This window comes from Cydia splendana, chromosome 9 (assembly GCF_910591565.1).
Source record: "Cydia splendana chromosome 9, ilCydSple1.2, whole genome shotgun sequence".
Lineage (NCBI taxonomy): Eukaryota > Metazoa > Arthropoda > Insecta > Lepidoptera > Tortricidae > Cydia > Cydia splendana.
The window spans coordinates 22,818,032-22,831,603 of NC_085968.1; the positions used below are offsets into that span (position 1 = coordinate 22,818,032).

Here is a 13,572-nt window from a genome sequence, read left to right on the forward strand (position 1 = left end):
GCGAAGGGATATCGTCTCATAGAAAATTTGAATTTCGCGCCTTTTTTTACTGACCATCTATATTGATCTATATATACTACCCAAACATTACATATCATATAGAGCAAATATAGAGTCTGTTCGGAAAGAGAAGAGTCGTGGAATGTATAGGGCCCCATACATTCCACGACTCTTCTCTTTCCGCACAAACTATACAAGTTAAGAAACCCTATATAATAGGAGCTATGGTGCCAAGAAAGTTTGTATGAAATTGGAGCAAGCAGAACCACTTTAACTTAAAGCAAGACTTAACATAAATAAACTGTACTTTTCGATCAAAAAGAAAAATCAAGAGAGAGAGAAATTGAAAATTTGTAGTGCAATTCGGACCGTAAGCGTCGTAGCGTGACAGCCAACAAAACTGACATTGACATGGCGCAGCTGTCAAAAGTTGACATAACTTCCAATTAATTTTCCACAATAAACATCCGTGTTTTGCAAGAAAATGCTCCGGGACCTTTACAATGGATTGCCTGAACGTTGCTGAGTGGTCCCCGGCGCAAGTGGAAGGATGGCTGAAAGGTACGCACGCGGGCGGGCGCCGGCGGCCGAGAGCGTGACTCACGGCGGCCCCTGCGACGCTTAGGCCTTTGGCACCGCTTTAACTTACCGGTAGCTGGTTACCTGCAGCTGACCAGTTAACATCCGGACTGTAGTTAGTAGAAGTCGTCGTAGCTACAGCAGTACATGATGATGGCGAGTGTCGAAAGCACCGTGTGGTGCGCAAGAACAGTTTGACTGTAGATAACGTCGTCCTTTCACCGAGGAAATACTATAAAAGTTGCACGAGAAGGGTGGATACTGTATACAAATGTAGATTTAGGGTAGTGTAATGTTTTGCTTCTAGTATTGGGTGAAATATTATTTTTAAATTTTCAAGTACAAATTCTAAGCCCATAGATAGGGTCATTGCGTCAGTTCACCGTCCAGTGCCTGTTTCCGTCCACTTGGCGTAGTTGTTACAAAGATTTGCGTATTATTTGAATATACAGGTATATATTCGAAATATATGCAATTATTGAATATATAGGCAATTCTATAGCCACTATGCCAAGTGGACGGGAACAGGCACTGGACGGTGAACTGACGCAATGACCCTATGTTTATGTCATATCTAGCTTTCCTTTTAGCAATTTAAGATATGGCATTTTACATTGTCAGTATATGTCAGTCATATATAATTAGATTAATTATTAGTCATACATTAACTACATAGTTAGCCTCAAAAAGCAAATAAATACCAGTTATGAGTTCTGAGGAGCTTCAACTTTGCCTTGTTTACTTTCTAAAGCCTTGCTTACCTTATTTTGGCTTGATTTTTGTTCGATAATAGTAAATTAAAGAATATTTTGTCTTCATACATAAAGCCAGTGTTTTCTACATTACTGCCTATTGGGCATCCCATGTATGAAACAAGAAACTTCAAAATAAAAATAAGAAGAATGAAAACTCATAATATAAAATGAAACGGGACTTCATTGCATAGACTTACTTTAATTTATTATTTACTCTTCTTTTATTAGGCCAAATACCAAAAAAAAGTGCACATATTTAAGTCCCATGTCAGTACTACAAGTAAAAATCAATATAATGAAAAACTCCTTTCTGTGTGCCAGGTCTGGGTGCGCCGGTGGACGGGTACGCGGCGGGGCTGCGCGCGCGCGGGCTGGACGGCACCAAGCTGCTGATGCTGCGCTGCGACGACCTCGAACACCTCGGCATGCGCACCATCGGCCACCAGGAGCTGCTGCTCGAGGCTGTTGAGCATCTCCGCAATTTTGTGAGTTCCATCTCTACTGATACCTTGTGATCTCTTGTTCAATTATTTCAACATTGTAAGGAATTATGGTAAGATAAAGATACTTTTGCCAAACTTATCTATTTTTATTTATTTATTTACATACATACAACCATCATTACAGGCTATCCTAATTCGACAGTATTGAATTTGACAGAAAAAAGAAAATAAATACATTGGTACATTACAAATTACAGTAACACAATACATATAACATGGCCTTTGTGAATTCGTTCAAAGAACAAAAAAACAAACTTGATCGCTGCCACACATACCGATCTGGTATGTTCAAACGCATCTCTGCCAGGACTCTAGGATTGCACAACTTGCCTCGTACCAACTTAAATATATGAAGCTAGCCCCAGTTCCCTTCTAACTTCAAGTTTATTGTATCCTACCATTCCTAACACGAACAATGTAGGATACATTAACAGATAAAAAGGGTATACTCCGTATAATTTTAAATATATAAACCTAATAAATTTATTTTGAATATGTTCCAACATTAGCCTATATTTCGACTCTTGTGGACTCCAGATGGCCGCATTACCCTCTAGATGACTCCTGACAACGTATCGCATTGATGTTAGTAAACGCATGAGCCTGTCTCATCGCAAACCCCAGATTTCGGAAAACCCTTTTACATACTAAAACAATATGGTCTCGAAAGGTAAGGTGGGACTTCAGCAGCACCTCTAAGTCCTTCACTTCTTCAACGCACTGCATCAGTGTCTCTTCTAACACATATTGGTAGCAAAGAGGATTCCGAGATCTGGTGAATGAGAGTATGGCGCACTTTGCCGCGTTGAAATGTAGCTTGTACGTTTGACTCCATTTAACCACGCAATGTATGTCCTCTTGTAATGTAATACAGTCAGAGCTGTCATTAATTTTGCAGACAAGCTTGATGTCATCAGCAAAGAGTAGACAAATGGAATCTCTATCAACGTCAGGAAGGTCATTTATCATTAAAATGAACTCTAAGGGACCCACATTGCTCTAATACCTTTAAACAAGCAATTCTTGTATATTTATTTATTTTTGAGTTTTTATATGTTTTTGGAGCTAACCTCGGTCTCCCAGATAAGTATTTAATAACTTTGTTGCCTGTTTTTACGTAATTAATATTTCAATTATATATAATAAAATAAGGAGTAGCAGTAATAAAAAGATATATAGTGTGGGCACAATTTACACTATTTATTTCCTTATTACTTGTTATTGTATTATATACAAAATTTCTGTGGTAACTAGGTAGATAGATATCTAACCAATGGTCCATGACAAAAAACAATGATATTGTTTCTGGGCATTACATGCCCAATGTCAGAAGACAAGTTTTGTTTTGAGCAAGTGATAGTCATTGTTGTTCTGTAATGAGTATGACTAATCTCGTTGTAAAGTAAGTATATGTACATTATATGGAATGGAGGATGTACTATTGTTGCCTTATCTGTTACTCGGATGAGTAATGCTTACATTCATACATGATGACTCATGTTGGCAGTTTATTTTTATTTTGTTTAGCCTAATTAAAGGTTTCCTAACAATTAATCATAAATCTTAAGAAACCTACCTTGTCACCAATATTTTTATAGAAAGATATTGAAACGATTGTAAATTGTTGTTCTGATTGTGATCGTTTTCTGAATCGCTTATACTTATTGCAAATATGCCACCAATCATACTGGTATACCCTGTCATATTCAATAGGGTGGAGCGATTTTGTTTTTGGATTTTAGTTTTCTAATAGTGACAAAAAATTGCCTCTAGGGTTTAAGATAAGAATTTATTATGACGACTTTACTATCAAAAGGGAGTAAGTGCCTCCGTAAGGTCAATGAACTTTTGTATGAAAAATGTTTATCCTGTATATAGCACCAACTTTGTTTAAGGATTATTTGGATTTAAAATGACAAATTTAGCTTTTTTACTTATTATTATTAATTATTCTTTTTATTTAAAGTTATTATTTTAGGTGAATAAAAAGTTAAATCAGGCATTCACCTCTATAGTAATTATTGATTATACCAGTAGTCAAATATGGGCCGTATCCACTGCAATGACGTATATTTGTCATATAGTCAAATTGACCCAGTAGAGGTAAAAATGTATGTTTTATGCCTTCATTATCTCAGTAATGAAAGTGAATCCATGCTATTGCAAAATATCAATACCAATTTGACGAAATTTCCTGCGAATTCCAGTTTTCTATCTGATGATTAAGTGGAGGAGGGATAAATATCGCTTTGGCCTTAAATATTGATTATAATATTATAAATACACAATTATATTTATTTAAATATTATGTTTCTGAATTATTTATCAAAGTTGATTATTTTTGTTTCAGAAGACACTTAGTTTGTCGTTGTATATACTTTTATTGTAATTAATCACGGTTAATATCGTGTCGTCCTGAAGTGGGTTGTACGGTGAGAAGAGTGTAATAGACAATAGTCTTCAGATATATTGCAAAACCTTTTATTAAGTCAAAATAAAAGAAAAAACTCTTATAACACCTAAATGTATTCCAATCTACATATTTATCTAAAGTAAGAACCTTTTAAAAACAAAGTAAAACATATTTAACACATACATAATTATGAGAGTAAAAGTTGCTTGCATTCAGGTAGTGTTGGTGGTTTCTTCTTAGGTATTTGAAACCATTTATTATGGTTTATTTAACTGAGAAATGGATAATATCGAAGAAGGAAAACATATTTTTATGTTATACAATAATCAATACATACATATCATGTTTTATTTTTTCATTTCGGTTATTTTCAGTTTAGCGATGTTGATATTGTTGATGCTGCCCGTAGGTAATGGATTTTCAAGGCCCATTTCATCAAGCTATATTTATTTTTTTATAATTTGTACTTATATTTTTACTAAATATTTGTTTACTTAGGTGCTTACATTTACTGTATAATTAAATATTTAGGCAGGAAATAAAGCTCTATATCATTTTTGATGGTTACACACGTGTCACGTTTTTCCACTTCTTTAAATATTTGGAGGGTGATGCGGAGGCACAAGATGACGTCATAAAAGAATATAAAAAAAATCACACAATATACTCTCACCATAAGACAACTTTTCCGCACTATTAGAATTGAATCTAAGAAAAAAAAATTTTTTCATACAAGTGCGCTCCACCCTAATATTCATTAAGCTGAGATTTCGTAAATGTATGAAAAGCTGATAATGACTTTATAGGAACAGTTTAGCGATGTCAGCTAATATTCAAGTGCGCGTGCACCGCGATATAGCTGACTAGCCAAAAGCTTTAGGAATAGCTGTACGGAGCAACGGGACGCCAGTCCCGCCTGAACCTTTGTATGATCAACTTGGTTATTTTAATATAGGTACGGAGTTAATATAAAAAGTGATTATTATTCCATACCAAATAGGTCACCCCAGCCGCTATATATAGAAGTACTGAGCTTTTCAACATACACCTTTATTGCTTCTTTTACATGCACATTGTATTAGGTATGTACATCATAGTTATAGTAGTTCCTTATAGTTTTCGTGTCTGATTATCATGTATGTCGACAGCAATACGAGACCTCGCGCGAGTGCGTGCAGCAGATGGCGCTGCGAGTGTCCGTGGCGGCCACCGGGCTCGCCCGGGCTCTGGCGGGTGGCTGCGAGCGGCTCGAGACACAGGCCCTTATGGACGTGGCCCGTGCAGTGGCGGCTGTCAAGGTACGAGTGTTTTACTATTATGTCTGTAGCCAGCAATACGAGATCTCACGCGAGTTTGTAGTTTTGAACAAAACTAAATTGAATTGATTCGCAGGCGCTGGTATGCTGGCTGGCCCGCTTCCCGATGTCAGGCGGCATGCTACGGGACCGCGCGGCCCACCTCCTCGGCCTGTGCCTCGAGGCGGCCACGTGCGCGCAGCGCGACCGCTTCGCCGAGCAGCCCGCCCGCACCGTGGCCTCCGCCGCCGCGGCCGCCGCCGCCTCCGCCGACACCATCGTGCAGGTACCGTAGGCCTCCACTGCGGGTGTGTAATGATCCGTATAACAATTTTTGATATATTTTCAAAAGATATAACAACTGTTGATATAATTTCATGGTGTATAATCACTTAAGCGGTATAATGAACTTTTGATATAACAACAAAATAACTATTTTCATGGGGTATAATGCTTAATCGATATAAAAGCTATTCGATATAACGTTTACTGGATATAATGAATATTTGTTATAAGTATTTATGGTATAATGTATTCAAATGTACAGTGGAACCTGGATAATTGCACCGGACCGGCCATTTTTTGTCAATTAACCAGGTTTTTCATTTAAGCAGGTCGTGTCAATTAACGAGGTTCACAAAATCGTTGTGTCAATTATAGAGGTTTTCATTAATAGAGGTTGCGTTTTGACAAATTTCTTTTATGGAGGTGCAAATAACCATTGAAAGTAGATTTACACGCTTACGTTCTGGGTTTCTGGTCTATATATAGCTTCTGTCTATACTTGCACTTTTACACTACATTAATTACTACTTTATTTTCTTATTAATCATTTGGGTTTAAAAAATTCCTTTGAATTGTAGAAGAAAGTTTTATTGGAATGTAAAAAGCATACTTTGTTTTTGATTTAATTAAAACTATTTCACCTACTACAGGCTGTGATAGATACCCAATAAATAAATTGAATTCTGGATGAAGGTATAAATAAAATGATCATTGCTATTAAAATATTGTTTCTGCTGTCTACAACTACATTATTTCAATTACAGAGGTAATAAGTAAGACTCGTTTCAATAATAGAGGTAAAAAGAAGACCAAAAATAACGGATGTTTTTAGCACAGTGTCAATTATAGAGGTCTTAGTTGCGACGTGGTCAATTACAGAGGCAAAATTACGAAAAGCCCTAAAATCTAAATTGCAATTATAGAGGTTCCAAAATTTCAATTATAGAGGCCTTTTGGTCTCAAGGGACCGGGACCGGACTTTTGGTTGCAATTATTGAGGTTTTCCATTTATCCAGGTGCCAATTAACCAGGTTTCAGTGTATAAAAATAAGTTGAGGTTATAATAAAAAAGTAGGTTCTGGCGCTTCGCCGGCCGCTACCGCGGCACGCTCGTTTCGCTCGCTCGGCTCGCGCGCTGTAGGGTCGCAGTTCTACCTAACACTCCTCCTCGCTTCGCTCGTCGTCGTACCTAACTGAGACCTGCCTTAAGTTCGAATACGTAGGTTGTTATAATAGTAGTAAATATAACAAATTATACCAGTACTACATTATACCAACTGAGCGTTATATCGAACATAATTATATCACATATACGTTATACGCTGTTAATGTTAGATTAGAAGTTGTTATATTACAAGTTCATTATATTTGACAATAGTTAGACTCTTTAAGAATATACCATGTATTGTTATAGCAAAAGTGCATTATGTCCCTCAATCGTTATATCGACTAAAAATATATCAAAAGTTGTTATATAGACCGTTACGCACCCCTCCACTGCGGGCTCCATCGAGAGATTCGCCGTGCAGTTTACTGACAATGGCACTGAACAATATGTACGATAGCACTAACAGCAGCACTCTTAACTGCCTATCGGTTGATCTTATCCCTTTGACCGCCAAAAACGTCAACTACGCGCGCGAGTACAATCTAATATCAACCTTCACGCATCCGGCAAGGTTCACGATGACGCGCCGCGCACGATGGCGCGCACGTGGCGTACAAAGGTTGAGTTCTTGCAAAACTAATAATGTTATGTTTTCAGCACGTGTCGGACTCGTTCGTGCTGGCGCCGGCGACGCTGGAGACGGTGTCGCTGCGCCAGGCCGGCAAGCCGCTGGGCTTCTCCGTGCTGCCCTCTCTGAGCGGGCACCTGCAGCTGGCTAACATCCGCTTCGGGTCGCCGGCGCACGCCTCGGGGGCCGTCCACGAGGGCGATGAGATCGTGCAGGTGATTATATTCTGGCCATGCTGGCTAGTATTACATACAGTGGGTTTAGTTTCGGAGATCGCTCCCCAGAATTTCTCGTATATCTTTTCAAAGTCCGGTTTTTTTTTCTACTCCCGTACTTTTATTTGTCATTTAAAGGGTCGTGCACACACCTTTAAAACCCTACCTTATAGTTGTCAAGACAAGTCTTTAGTCTATTCCCCAAAAAAGAATTCGTGCATACACGCAGTATCTTTTTGGCGATTTTACGATACTTTGTGTAATGACCACTTAAAAAATATTGAATGAAATACAGTGTTGCCAACCTTATTTTAAATGTCATCTCTGACAAATAAGTGAACCATAGACATTTTTTTAGGGTTCCGTACCCAAAGGGTAAAACGGGACCCTATTACTAAGACTTCGCTGTCCGTCCGTCCGTCCGTCCGTCCGTCCGTCCGTCCGTCCGTCCGTCCGTCCGTCCGTCCGTCCGTCTGTCACCAGGCTGTATCTCACGAACCGTGATAGCTAGACAGTTGACATTTTCACAGATGATGTATTTCTGTTGCCGCTATAACAACAAATACTAAAAACAGAATAAAATAAAGATTTAAATGGGGCTCCCATACAACGAACGTGATTTTTGACCAAAGTAAAGCAACGTCGGGAGTGGTCAGTATTTGGATGGGTGACCGTTTTTTTCTTTTGCTTTTTTTTTTTGCATTATGGTACGGAACCCTTCGTGCGCGAGTCCGACTCGCACTTGCCCGGTTTTTTTTAATTTCATTCGATCATTCATTCTTTTCCCGCCCGTACCCTCCATTTTTGCTACTTCTTGAATTAAAAATATTTGTTAAATTCACAATTTTATTTCAAAGTAAGTGCTTGGTCGTAGAAAAAGTATTGTATGCAACGTTGTTTAACTGAGTCAAAAAATACTCGTGGCGTCTTTATTAACAATTTTCGGCTTCGCCTCAAATTGTTACTCACGCCACTCGCCTTTTTTGACCTCTCTTAAACAACGGTTGCATAAAATACTATAATTTTCCGTAGTATAAGCATGAGAATCTGCCATAAGTATTATTTTATTTTGAATGAACACTCGTAGATTTTGATCTCTGTCTGACTCCTAGATCCTTCGCACTTTAATTTTTAAATTTGCGACCTTTTTCTACGGACAAAACGGGATCGCCAGACTATATACCTGTATTTGTGTCGGCAGGTGGGCGGGCAGTGCGTGGTAGGATGGAGCGGATCCGCCGTGGAGAGCGCGTGCGCGGAGCGGGCCGAGGGCGGCGGCGAGCTGCTGCTGCGGCTGCGGCGGCGCGGCGCCCGCGTGGGCGTGCAGACTCGCAGGGACAGGTGCGTGTCGTGTGTCGTGTCGCGTCGTCTCTCCTGCGGCACGGCCTCGCCCTAGCGCGAAAACGTGGCACAGGCAGGCCCGACTGTGTAACTGTAAATAATTGTGATAAATGATTGTTATCGTGAGCAGGAAAGCGGGCCGCCTCTCGCCGGAGCGGCCGAGCGGGGCGACGCTGGCGCCGCCCTCGGCGCCGGCGGACGACGCGTCGTCGGACTCGGAGCCGGCGTCGCCCACGCTGGCGCTGGAGCGGCGCATGTGCCCGCCGCCGCCGCGCGCGCCGGCGGCGCGGCGCCACTCCGTCTGCGGCGGCTCGCCCGCGCGGCGGCCCCGGCGCGGCCTCGACCAGCTGTGGTGCTCGCTGCAGCAGGCGCGCCACGACCTGCGCTACCGCCGCGACAAGGTCGACCGCCTGAAGGATTACGAGTATTCGTTTCCGATATCGTACTAGAGTTACACCGAGATAAGTCTGCGACGATTTAGTTAGCGCACGCGGTAAAAGTGTTGTTTTAACCTGTCCTCTCCCACGGGCTCAAATATGGGTCAAAAAGGATAGGCCAATACATACATTATTAAAGCAACTTTCATTTAAGTCAATGCTCGTGGGACAGGACAGGTTAAACGGCTTCTATGAAATTATGACGCATAAGTAACACTCCCCCCGCGTATGCTATCAAAATCGTTGCAGACTTTTCTTGGTCTAACGCTAGGAAACAAAATTCGTTAGCCTGTAACACTGTCCCCATTCCCTCGGGCAGGCGGTGTCGTGCAGCACGGGGCTGGAGCTGCCGCCGCGGCCGCTGCTTCCCCCGGCCGGTGCCGGCGCAGCTCCCGGCGTGCCGGAGCCCCGCGAGCCCCGGCGCGAGGAGCGCCCGCGCGGCAAGCTCGACAAGAGCCACTCCACGCCCGCCTACGACTTCCACGCCGAGCCTCCCGGTCCGCTGACGCAGCAGGTATGTGTCCGCCCCGGCGCGAGGAGCGCCCGCGCGGCAAGCTCGACAAGAGCCACTCCACGCCCGCCTACGACTTCCACGCCGAGCCTCCCGGTCCGCTGACGCAGCAGGTATGTGTCCGCCCCGGCGCGAGGAGCGCCCGCGCGGCAAGCTCGACAAGAGCCACTCCACGCCCGCCTACGACTTCCACGCCGAGCCTCCCGGTCCGCTGACGCAGCAGGTATGTGTCCGCCCCGGCGCGAGGAGCGCCCGCGCGGCAAGCTCGACAAGAGCCACTCCACGCCCGCCTACGACTTCCACGCCGAGCCTCCCGGTCCGCTGACGCAGCAGGTATGTGTCCGCCCCGGCGCGAGGAGCGCCCGCGCGGCAAGCTCGACAAGAGCCACTCCACGCCCGCCTACGACTTCCACGCCGAGCCTCCCGGTCCGCTGACGCAGCAGGTATGTGTCCGCCCCGGCGCGAGGAGCGCCCGCGCGGCAAGCTCGACAAGAGCCACTCCACGCCCGCCTACGACTTCCACGCCGAGCCTCCCGGTCCGCTGACGCAGCAGGTATGTGTCCGCCCCGGCGCGAGGAGCGCCCGCGCGGCAAGCTCGACAAGAGCCACTCCACGCCCGCCTACGACTTCCACGCCGAGCCTCCCGGTCCGCTGACGCAGCAGGTATGTGTCCGCCCCGGCGCGAGGAGCGCCCGCGCGGCAAGCTCGACAAGAGCCACTCCACGCCCGCCTACGACTTCCACGCCGAGCCTCCCGGTCCGCTGACGCAGCAGGTATGTGTCCGCCCCGGCGCGAGGAGCGCCCGCGCGGCAAGCTCGACAAGAGCCACTCCACGCCCGCCTACGACTTCCACGCCGAGCCGCCCGGCCCGCTGACGCAGCAGGTATGTGTCCGCCCCGGCGCGAGGAGCGCCCGCGCGGCAAGCTCGACAAGAGCCACTCCACGCCCGCCTACGACTTCCACGCCGAGCCTCCCGGTCCGCTGACGCAGCAGGTATGTGTCCGCCCCGGCGCGAGGAGCGCCCGCGCGGCAAGCTCGACAAGAGCCACTCCACGCCCGCCTACGACTTCCACGCCGAGCCTCCCGGTCCGCTGACGCAGCAGGTATGTGTCCGCCCCGGCGCGAGGAGCGCCCGCGCGGCAAGCTCGACAAGAGCCACTCCACGCCCGCCTACGACTTCCACGCCGAGCCTCCCGGTCCGCTGACGCAGCAGGTATGTGTCCGCCCCGGCGCGAGGAGCGCCCGCGCGGCAAGCTCGACAAGAGCCACTCCACGCCCGCCTACGACTTCCACGCCGAGCCTCCCGGTCCGCTGACGCAGCAGGTATGTGTCCGCCCCGGCGCGAGGAGCGCCCGCGCGGCAAGCTCGACAAGAGCCACTCCACGCCCGCCTACGACTTCCACGCCGAGCCTCCCGGTCCGCTGACGCAGCAGGTAATAAGACAGATTTCAATTTAAGGAAACGTCTAGATGGTCCATTTCACTCTGGGTTTTTTTTTCGATCGTCTTCCGCAGTTTAAAAAATCATAGGTAAGAAGTGTGTGTGTGTGTGTGGATCGTTGTGTTGTCAGACAACAAAAGAAATTGACCTAACTTCTCAAGTCATACTTGATCATCCTAACGATTTATTTTTTATCACTGGAGATTTTAATATTTCTCAGGCTGAATGGACTAATCTAGACTTATGTCATTTATCATTGAATCCTAGCAATGTTTTAGTACAATCATTATGCGATTTTATGGCGCTTAATACCCTTAATCAATTTAACAATATTTCTAACACAAATAACCGAATACTTGACCTGGTATTTAGCAGCACCACCTGTGAAGTGAGTAGATGTGAGTTTCCCTTAACCCCGGAGGATAAACATCACGGAGCATTGTACTTAAATTTAAAGCTAAATTACACACCACCAATGAAGCCTGCCGAATCCCTTGTTTACAAGTTTCACTTAGCAAATTTTGATGATATGAATAATGATTTGTCAAATACAGATTGGGATACATTCTTTAAGGGTTTAAATGTGGACGCCTGTGTAACAAACTTTTACAGCCTATTATATAATTTAATGGATAAACATGTACCTCGTTTTCCTTCAAAGACTTCACGCACAACTCCGGTATGGCATAGTAGACCCTTGAAAAAAATATTAAAAGAAAAAAGAAAATTCCATAAACTATGGAAATGTTTTAGAAATCCTTTAGATTACGAAACGTTTAAAATATTAAGAAAAAGAGCTGAGACAGTTGAAAAATATTGTTATAAAAAATACATAGAATTTAGCGAAAATAAAATCGAATATTCTTCCAAGTTTTTCTGGAATTTTGTGAAGTCTACAATTTCTAATAAAGGTATACCACAGACTATGTCTTACAAAGGTGTCTCAGTTTCGGACGGGGAAAGTATTTGTAACATGTTCAGCAAGCATTTTCAATCTGTCTTTGAATTTTCTTCCTTACCGTCTGTGGATATCGATTGTCTAGAACCTCCATTAAAACCGGTTTTTAACATTAATACAATTAATTTAACAAATGATTTAGTTCTCAAATATTTAAAGTTAGTCAATGTAAACAAGGGCGCTGGTCCTGATAGAATTCACCCACTATTAATAAGCAAATGCGCGGACACATTAGTATTTCCTATCACTTGGATTTTCAAACAATCTATTAGTGAAGGACATTTTCCACAAATCTGGAAAACAGCTTGGATAACACCGATACCCAAACGTAATATCAGTCAGAATATCGAAAATTATAGACCTATTTCAAAATTGTGCCAATTTGGCAAAATATTAGAAAAAATTGTAACCGATCAGCTTTCCTACGCCGTTCGTCGTCATATTAATCCAAACCAGCATGGGTTCTACAAAGGTCGAAGCGTCGAAAGTAATCTTTTGTCTTTTAGCGAGATTATACGTCATGCCATGGACAATAAATATCAGGTCGATGCAGTGTATACAGATTTCGCAAAGGCGTTTGATAAAATTTCTTATAATACGCTCTTATTAAAACTATGGAACCTTGGTATGCATGGTGACCTTTTCCGGTGGGTTAAATCATACGTAGAAAACAGATCACAAGCGGTAGTACTGGGAGGTTTTTCATCTGTCTTCAAACAGACCACGTCAGGCGTCCCACAGGGATCACATTTGGGCCCATTGTTATTTATTCTGTACATAAATGATATTACAGAGTGTTTGTCCAACTCGAGAGCCTTGCTTTATGCAGATGATACCAAACTTTACAGAGTTATTAAAACGCACACTGACTGTTCTGATTTGCAAGACGATCTGAAAAGATTTGAGGATTACTGTGCTCAAAATAACCTCTTTTTAAATAATGACAAATGTTCCGTAATCACATTTACACGAAAAAAACAGCCCATATTACACAATTATACTTTATGTGGAGATACTTTAACTCGGCGGGATAGCATACGTGATCTGGGGGTAATAATGGACACAAAATTAACCTTTAATCTTCATATTGATAATATCCTAAAT

General features: G+C 43.5%; 1 protein-coding gene across 1 annotated transcript in view; it reads left to right on the plus strand.

Annotated features, from left to right (window-relative positions):
- Positions 1-378: 378 nt before the first annotated feature.
- Positions 379-13,572, plus strand: part of LOC134793946 (titin) — a 45,072-nt gene continuing 31,878 nt past the window's right edge. The window contains exons 1-14 of the mRNA XM_063765663.1: positions 379-561; positions 1,656-1,819; positions 5,399-5,548; positions 5,643-5,831; positions 7,596-7,781; positions 8,983-9,122; positions 9,253-9,523; positions 9,879-10,073; positions 10,207-10,293; positions 10,427-10,513; positions 10,647-10,733; positions 10,867-10,953; positions 11,087-11,189; positions 11,307-11,503. Of these exons, the coding sequence (XP_063621733.1) occupies positions 504-561; positions 1,656-1,819; positions 5,399-5,548; positions 5,643-5,831; positions 7,596-7,781; positions 8,983-9,122; positions 9,253-9,523; positions 9,879-10,073; positions 10,207-10,293; positions 10,427-10,513; positions 10,647-10,733; positions 10,867-10,953; positions 11,087-11,189; positions 11,307-11,503 (2,001 nt within the window). The 5' untranslated portion in view covers positions 379-503. The remainder of the gene's footprint in view (positions 562-1,655; positions 1,820-5,398; positions 5,549-5,642; positions 5,832-7,595; positions 7,782-8,982; positions 9,123-9,252; positions 9,524-9,878; positions 10,074-10,206; positions 10,294-10,426; positions 10,514-10,646; positions 10,734-10,866; positions 10,954-11,086; positions 11,190-11,306; positions 11,504-13,572) is intronic.